General features: G+C 31.6%; 1 protein-coding gene across 1 annotated transcript; it reads left to right on the top strand.

The window, feature by feature from the left end:
* Window positions 1-2,147: 2,147 nt before the first annotated feature.
* On the top strand, window positions 2,148-9,644 carry LOC143227269 (solute carrier family 35 member G1-like). The gene is made up of 3 exons (XM_076458734.1): window positions 2,148-2,261; window positions 3,216-4,094; window positions 8,862-9,644. The coding sequence occupies exons 2-3, from the start codon at window positions 3,526-3,528 to the stop codon at window positions 8,899-8,901; spliced, it is 609 nt and encodes a 202-aa protein (XP_076314849.1). The 5' UTR covers window positions 2,148-2,261; window positions 3,216-3,525; the 3' UTR covers window positions 8,902-9,644.
* Window positions 9,645-10,021: the final 377 nt, after the last annotated feature.

Raw genomic sequence — 10,021 nt, forward strand, 5'->3', positions numbered from 1 at the left:
AGTGAAAGAGGGCCAGTTGACTTGATCCAGCTTCCACCGGGACACGAGGGTCGGGTGGCATCGAGCACGGCCAGTCTCTCTCAAAATGATCGGAAAATGATAACTGTCTTGAGTGTTACTGTCAACCCTCCATGAAAAGTGGGAGAATAGTGAAAGAGAGCAGACTAAGATATCAATAACAGTAAAAGACTGACTAGGTGCATGAAGATAAGTGTAAAAATCAGTACTGCTGATAAAAAGGTTGTGATTTTAAAATATACACGCTAAGGAGCAACCCCTCCTATGAATATCAGAAACTTTCCCAGAGGGGATTTTGCCCATTAAAATCTCTCAAGATTAAAAAGAGAGGCGACAACTATTCACCGAGAGCATCAAGGTCTGATTGATCAAAGGACTTTCCAGGATACAGAAACAATAATGATACGACCCTAGAAAACTTGGATGACTACGGCCACCAAGGGTGTGTCGAGTGGCAAAGGTATGGAGGATACATACTGATCGACCAACAGTACCGCCTCTCCATGAACTAGTCCATTTCTGTGTAAAGAAAACAGTCAGAAAGTAATTGTATCAGCAGGTTTCAGAAATGTTTCCTGTGAGGAAAAAATATAGGATGTCAAGAAGAAGTGCTTTCATGTCATCCTGATTACAACGTGAACATCGACAGTTTCACTGTATCAAAGTGACCATTTTTCTTTATGTGTACGCCAATTGAGTGAAGAGCTCTTCTGTTTTCGATCACATCTTTTTTCTTTACTTTCTTTACTTCAAGGAGGTTTATCGACCTCCATGGATCGTGCCCTGGATCGATTGGGTAGTTTTATGTCGTTAGAAAAAAGATTTCAGCGACTGAGGGTGTGAACAAATGATTGTTTTGCATATCGGTGCCAGAGAAGAAAATGAACTCGAGAAAATGCCCGTACTCGGAACCAAAGGAAATGGATCTGAAGATCTATCGGAATTAATGGTAAGGAAAGAGGTGGGCGTTGACGTTGATTCATCAGCTTTCTTACTCATTGAGGTCAAAAGGTTTGAGGTTCTTTGGAGGCACAGAGACATCCGTCTGTACTCTCATTGTAGCAGTGGAACGAATGTGGGTGGAGTTCACTGTGTTTAGGATGTTTCAACCAAGTTGTCACCAGAACTAAGCTTCTTCACTGACTTAGGAGAACGAGCAAGTCCCTCTAGTCCTTTCTGAATTAAAAAATGAGAAATCGGTCCCAAAGATTTGTCTGATAAAGGATGTAATATCAGAAAATGAGGTACAGATGTTGAAGAAGTTGAAGTTTGCTGCTTGGAATCTTCAAAATATAGTCGTTTACAAATGGTCTATTTTATCACTATTTTATTTAAATTTTAATTTGGGAAATCCATGATAAAAAAAGAATGTTTTGATGCCCACTGACTTTATCTACAATAAAGACCTACGAGGAAACCACTACAAAGCCAAACAAAGATATAAAAGCAAAGCCAGGGTTTCGTGAACACTCTACCCAAACACCAGCATCATATACAATGTTCACACCTTTTGAGAACATCCAACACTGGTACTTGGTTGACCCTAGCCCAAGTGGACCAGCCGAGTGACCGTGGGGGGAGAACCTCAAGGCTAGCCATCTACAGGAATCCAAGGACAAAGTAATGTGGTAAGATTGGACCCCTTAAACACCAGGATCCTGTCATCTCTCTTCAGGGGTCGCCACGAAAACCCAGAAGAGGTAAACTGAAGAAAGCAGAACTTTCTATGGGAAGTTCTCTCAACATGTACAGGAATCCACATCTAGAGGTTGCAAAAAAGACAAAATACAATAGGATCATTATTTGCTGCGTAGTTTATAGCACGCTGTGTTCTATTGGTGAATTACAAAAACTTATTTCCCCCAATTTTTTAGTTTACTCAATGTAGGTACCAAACACTCATTTTATGAGAACCTAAAATAATGAATGCATTTCAATTCTCCATTAAATTCTAACTCACTAATATAGAAACCACACAGTTGCATTTTTTACTGGCATTTTCCAACCTACAACAAAACTGTTTTGCAACTTCAGGTACAGTTATCATTTAATTAGATTAACAGTCACGTTCAGCACTAAAACATGGCAGTGAATTGCGCAGTTTTCAACTGCTATTTCAAAGTTATACACGTACAATGATAACCTTCATCTGAACGGCACGAGTTTGGTGAAACTCAGTTCAACATTTACATTCGAGTTATGTTTAAAGCTACCGAAGTGTGCGACACACAGCTCTGAACCAGGTTAGTTGATATATTTTTATTTTTATTCATAGGTTCAACTCTCCTGGTGCATATGATTTTATATTTTTCATTTCTTAGTTAAGAAAGACAGGGAAATAAAACAATTTCACTACAGCCTATCTCTCATAAATGAATAAAACAATACTTAACGGATCGAAGTGTCAAAAGTTTCATATCTAAGAAACTAGTTTCGACCTATTCAAGTGTCCTTTTCATTGTAACATTGTGTTCCGGGAGAAATAAATAATGAGAATTATTCCCCATCTCTGAAACTAGTAATATTTAATTTAAAAAAGAAACCCTGTAAAAAACAAAGGAACAAAGAAGGATGTTCAAGCTACTTACGTAATGACACACTCCATTTTTCTTTAAATTTAGTTTGTTTTTACAACATTAGCTACAATGCCATTTACAACAATCTTAATGTAGGTTATAAAACTAATGTTATCACACTTTATAATTATATAGATCATGTTTCATTGTTAACTTGTTGTATGTGTTTAGAAGTAAGTTAAATATCCTAAATTAGACAAACCTCTGTAAACATGTTTTGTAATAACTACCAACAAAATCGTTCATGAATAAATCGTTTTATCTTTTTTGAATTTTAAAATATCTTGTGTTTAACTTATGCCAATAAGTTCATCTTAAAAGACTCTTATAATAACTAACTTTGTTAAATTGTGCGCTAAGTTATTAGTTCTGTTTTTATCGTTACCTTTATCTTGCTTAGAAACTATGGATAAAAAAAATTATTTGAAACACATATATGTATAGAAATGTAACACATGATATGTTTATATTATCAAACTGATGATCATATTACACTCGTTTATAGAAAAAAATTTGGATCAATCTGTAAAGTAGTCATTTTAAAGTTTTAGAAACATTTATTAAAATAAGATTTGACAAATCTAATGCTTTATATTATTAATAAGATATTTTTATTCGCAGCATCTTTGTCGACATACAACTGTGGACATGAAAACTTCTGACCAAATACTCAGTTTTAAGAAGTTCAAAACTGTTCCTAGAATTGGAATTTTTTGGGAATGACATCAGGATTCATGTATTCTCTGGCGATCCTGAATTTGAAGCTGGTGTCAGAAATTAGTCCGGCCCAGTTTCTGGTAACTCAAGCTATTATCCAGAGTGGAATTTATAATGTTTTTATTATTTATTCGAAAGCCTATTACTTCGGAGAAAAAGGAGAAAGAATTATTTTGTTTTTAGAGCTATATTTGGTGGAATAGTAAAAGCCCTAATGATATACTGTTTTCATTGGCTCCCTCTTGCGGATGCTTACACAATCTATTCCTCTTTTCCAGTGTTCATTAGTTTGCTTGCTTACTTGGTTTTGAGAGAACCTTGTGGGGCTTACAATATATTCGTCTTAATATTGACGATGACGGGCATTATTTTGATTATCAAACCAACGTTTATCGTAGGAACGTTTCAAGATATTCATGACGTAGATAATCGGTGGAAAGGAATTACGGTTGGATTTTCAGCGTGTTTATTGAAAGCTTGTTGCTATACAATGGCCCGTAAACTTCAAAAAACACCACCTCAAGTTGTGGCCGCCATGATGTCTGCCTTTAGCCTAGTTGTGGGAACTTTTCTATTGTTCTTGTTCGAAGAAATTCAAATATCATCTTGTGGTAAAAACAATGTTCTTGTTGTGAGTTCTGGCATCTTTATCATGCTCAATCAACTCTTCACCACAACAGCCTTACAAGTGGAAAATGCTGGAACAGTGTCTGTTGCTGAGACTCTCAATATAATTACAGCCTTTTTGTTCGATATTTTCATATTAAATACCATCGCCGCCTGGTACAGTATTTTTGGCGCTGTTTTAATTTTAGTTGGTGTTCTTTTAACAACATTAAGAAAAGTGAATTAGTTCTTAATATTTCAACATAACAATTTACTTCGTGCTGTTATTAATATTATTTGGTTTCTATTATTTGTGCATAATAACTTTTTTCACTATTTTATTATTATTATTTCAAAGCTTTTGATAACCAATGCTCGTAATGTAGTTCACAATATATAGTTTTAACATTGATGCTTGAAGCTAAGTATATTACTTTCGATGGATATTAAATATACTGCAATAATTTTAGTTAGTTTCCATGCTCTTCGCCTGAGTTTTCTTCACTGAATCATTTTTGAGGAAGATATTGAAGCTACGCCATATTTCTGTTATGGGTTAGATCGATAAATTGTGTTGTATTCGAAGAATAATTGACGCTATGAGACAAACAAACCAATGTGGGCGTAAACGTATTTCATAAAACTAAATGACGTAATTCAGGTTATAATCGATCACACATTATGTGAACATTAACTGTAATTTTAATTAACTCGTTTTAGCCAACAATGTTATTATTATCAATATTATTTTATTTTGAAGTATTAACTAAGAAACCGTACTGTGTTTGTCAGTCAAAATATCTTTCTATCGTGTTTTATATCACGAACGATTCAAAACAAGTATGTTTCAATAATACTCATTTTTTAAACTGTTTATAGATCAGACATGTTTTCAATAACATTGTTTTAATTCTTGTAGATCAAACATGGTTTTAATAACACTTTGGTTGTAAACTATGCACTAGCAGTATAAACATGATTTCAATAATATCCAGTTTTGAAACTTTGCAAACACAAAAGGCTTTTGATACTAAAAAACATGGCTGTTGTAGGCTAGGATACAAATCATGATGTAGCTTTACGCTCATTTAAAACACATAAACTAGTAAAGAAACAAAATTATAAAAATGAAATATGATTCTAAGTTTACACGTACATACGGTATAGTTGTTATCATATCCAGGTACCAAGTGCGATGTTCCAGACTGAAACTTCGATAAGCATTTTAATATTGTAATAGTTTCTCTTCACGCTCTAATATTGTTTATATTATATCATTGGAAAACAATAATATTTATGGTGTGTATTAGAGTTTTCGATGTGTATATTTTATATCTCAGAAAAACATATATACGTATGTACATTGTCCATCTACCGGTTGGTAAAAATATGTTAATATTAAATCTGATATTTAAACTGATTCCGAAAACCAACTAAAAAACACTACACTGAAGAGTTATCTATGTATAACAGAAAAGTAAAAGAAATAGATATGCAAACGATAAAATTTCAATAGTTCCATTCAAAGCTATAATTATGTTATAGTTTATATAAAGGAATTGTGAGATTTGTGAAAATTTAATATATTTAATTAGATAAAATCTGTTATTGGTTTAGTTTTATCTATAGTTTTTAGATAAAAAAACACCAATATTAAATAACTAAAAGTAATTAGTTGGACACGGTTAAATTGATAGGAAAGATTCTGAGCTTATTTTCAATACAATAATAATCCTTCAAATATTGCCTCTTCTATTTCTTCATTGTTAAAAGTGTATTGTGACATTCCCTCCTGTTCGCTAAATTTCTAGAAGATTCTCGAGTGTAAGAATCAACAACGTATATATGTAGGTAAATAGCAATATTGTAGAATTAGCTGAAATTTCCAGAAAATTTCTTCTCAAATATTTTAGTGGTATCTAATGCAACGTGTATATTATTGATTTGCTACAGTGTGTATACTACAGGCCTCGAAAGCTATAATTATGAATAAAGATTATTTATCGCAAAACAACAAATACTGACCAGAAACATTTATATGTTTCAAACAGTTACAAACTATTTAAACTCAGCGAATTATCATGAAACGTTAGTATTTCTACTAAAGTATTAACTACTTTCAGCCGTGAAAATCTGACGTGCAAACAGAAAAGAGGTTCATATTTACCTGTTATGTGAACTGTACCGATATCAACTCGAAATTAATTTTCACACCACATTGAAGACTCATTTGTTTTCTTAGTTTGTAAAATTTTGTTTATCAAATCGTTATCTCTAACAACTGTTTGGGAAGACAATTATTGTAAATTATGTTATCACTAACATATTAAAATATACATGTGTTAAGAAAGAAAACTGTGTGTATTAATATTGTTGGCAGACCTCATTAATTACTACATCTTCAAATTTAATTATTTCTACATTAAAATAAAATTTAACTCAGTTTCAGGATATTTGTTATCAGAATACCTATAATAACAAATTAATGACTCGCCCAAGATAAATTATAATACGTAACAGTAGAAATGAAAAATGTTTTAGTTTCTGCTGTCAGTGAAAGAGAAAAACTTAAGTTAGAGGTAACGAATATTTTATTGTTAAAGACAAACAGGTGCACGAAAACGTGTATTGGCAATATGAGCTCTTTGAAAAGAAAAATGCAGAGGTTGTGTGATAAGAAGTGGTGATATCGTTAGTCGATAGGGTCTCTGATGATGTCATTGAGTTGAAGCTAAAAATATGATGAGGGCATACGAAGTGATTCATTAATATAAGTAACACATCACATTATATTCACCGACAAGCATTATCTGGGAACAGCCAATCGGCGGTAGTTGAATTTCCATCTGTAAACAACATAAAATAACTCTTCAGAATATACGTGGGAAATAAAATATAATATTAGTTGTTCCATATTATTGAAGAGACATTGTTTGACAGAAGAGTAGGATAAACCTGAAAATGGAAAACAATTTTTAGTGTTTAACTCTTATGAAACAGATAGTCGAATATTGATTTTATGTACAAGAATGAACCTACAATTACTGTCAAATTGTAATCGTCTGTACACTGATTGAACGTTAAATACCGTTCGAGATATTCTGAAAAATAATATATGTTTCATAGGCTGGAACGATACATTGCCGTCCCTCTAATTTATACATTGTTGCAGTATAAAAATGAACACACATATATTAGATATGTTAAATATATGTTAGGTAGTGTTAAATTTAAAATTCTGTGTCTATGCTATATGTGCGTTAAGCAAGTTTAATTAGGTGGCTGATGCTTTTTAGAAAATAAATGTATAAACATTCGACAGATTACTTCAGTGATTTCAAAACTAGAGCTGACAGAAGTTTCATATAGGTGACACTACACGTATAATTAACAAAGAAATATTTACAATATTTATTTATTTCAATAAATGTGGCTACATAACAATGTTTATGCTGGAGATGTTTCAAAATCCCAATCTATGATGAACCCATGATAGTCCAGAGTGGCTATTATGTAAATTTTCTATTCAGTTGTTAAATGTTGTATATATTTATTTATCAACACTCTTCTCACCTGCTCTGGATATTCAACTAAACCAGAGATACTTGAACTAATGATAACTGAAGGACTGATGTAATAGAAGTAGTGATGATTATGCAGTATTAAAGTGTTCATTATACCTATAAATATCATCCCACCATCATTCCAATAATTCTCTTTTGTTCAACAGTTTTCAGTTACTTTAGTATATTTAACGATACCAATAAGGATTATGGTAAATATGACTAGAGCTATACACTAGTGTCATTAATATCTTTCAGTTATTTTGTATATATCTCAAACAGTATAATTTTTAGAAGGATTTATGTAACGCATTTAGGATGATGCAGGTAAACAGACGGATATTTTTCATGTATTAGAGAATTTTTTTGTCAATCATGTGCTCTTTTATAATATGTTTATCTTCTTTCGTTCTTCATACAAAACTAAACTAACATTTGAGGGTCCCCTTATGATCTCTAAACCTTATAATATTTAGATTTTTAATTGTTATTGCTCCACAACAAATTGCACTGTAACAAATCAGATACACAATGAAAGTTATTTGACTTTTAATCATATTAGACGATTTTTGTCATGGTGTTTGAAAATGAAATTCATTTTATGGAATGAATTTAAACCTTATTTAGTAAAGAAAAGTATCTCTCATTGTGAGGAATATACATATATTTACTTATAATGGACACAAATTTTTACACAAAACACACTAATGTACACTAACAAATAATTTTGCGAAATAAATAAATATCAATAATACCCCTTCGTTACGTGGATGGAATGACACCAGTTTGTTGTGGGTGGAAATTTAGGATACAAGCTTTAGTTTCTCTTCACCTCACTAGGTGATTTAAGATTAATTAGCACCAAAATAAAATATTTTTTATGGTGATCACTACACCATAAAAACATATAAATAAAAAATTTTGTTAATTTTCATGCTGATTCCCAAAAGTACCATAAAATAAAAATTTGACATGGACCTTTTGTTTTAGTTATTGATGTCAGACTAGTATAATACATTAGATTATGGTATACAATGATGCTGTTAGAGATGTTTTTTTCTCAGAATATACACTTTCATTTATCAATAATTAAAAATAAAATAAACTATAATTCACTGTGGACTATCAACTTTTTCCATATAAATATTAAACTCAGTCATTTATGTGGCGTCAAAGAAAGTTAACAACTAATGATGATACGTTACGTATTTAGACAGATTGTGGAAATTAAATACGTGTGTATGAAACGAAGAGAACTTTTAAAAAATATCTTGTTTATTGGACTTCTTTCTATGTTTTATTATAAGTGCAATACATCATTTTAAAACAAAAAGCCATATTGCATGTTAATAGAAGTTTCTTGTCTCTAAAACCTCTACAGTTCAGGCACAACCATTTCTATTCTGGAACTGCTGTGTTGAGGAAGAACAACCAGATGGACTTACCTTGCCAACTTTAGCTCAACTTACCTTACATTCTTTAAATCGTGTTTATATATTTTATTTATAGAAAGATAAGTACAGCTGCAAGTATCACACCAGGTTGGCTAACACAGGATATGTGAAATAAAATTAAAGAAAAGCATCACAAATATTAGAATTGAGAATTGACTGGTAGCACGAGACTTTTATAATATTATTGAATACCAGAAACGTTGGTGAAACAGGACATCAGAAAGATGTACGATAAAACGACTGGCTGAAAGATTGTAATAAAACATGTTATAAACTTTAGAATGTTATTAGAGAGTATAAATTTTTCACTGAGTGAAAATCTCGTGTTCCAAACTTTCACACATTCTTTTTAAACGTTGCTGCTAAGGTGGATGAGGGCAAGGATGAGGATTTGGTGTATCTGGATTTTCATAAAAGGCTTGTAAAAAATTTATTTCGTTAGATATGGCTAATAAGTAAACTAATTGGACAGGAAGGTGTCTGGGTGAAAGAGTGTTATTAGAATGGTGTTTTGTTAAACTGGATGAATGTCAGTCATAGAATTATTCCTGTTTTTCATTTACCTTAATGAGGTACAAGAAAGAATGTTGATGAAATAAAAATATTACCTGAATTTGTTAATGATGTCAAAGTTTTGGTTATTGCTAGCTTTGAAGAGGATATTGATGGTGTGAAAAATAGTTTAGATCATTTATTGAGATGAGCAAATAAATGGAACATTGGTTGTAATCATAATAAAACTAACATTATGCATGTAGGTAAAAATAATTTGTTTCTTTCTTTTTGAATTTTGTGCAAACCTAAATATATATATATTTCACAAATAGAAAATATACACCCAGAAAACACTAATACATAGCTTAAGTGTAATTGTTTTTTTCAAGGATAAAGTACGAACAATATTTACAGCGTGAAGAAACACTATTTAAAATTACAATGCCTATCGAAATTCTTTCTTGGAATATTACACCATATTGAACCTACACTAAACCTTAAGTATATGCTTGGAATCCTTTTTTGTTTTTCCAATTTTGTATTTTACTATTTTACTAGTTTTGTGTGTTAAGTGACCATAAAGCAACGTAAT

The sequence above is a fragment of the Tachypleus tridentatus genome, chromosome 9 (genome assembly GCF_004210375.1).
Source record: "Tachypleus tridentatus isolate NWPU-2018 chromosome 9, ASM421037v1, whole genome shotgun sequence".
Lineage (NCBI taxonomy): Eukaryota > Metazoa > Arthropoda > Merostomata > Xiphosura > Limulidae > Tachypleus > Tachypleus tridentatus.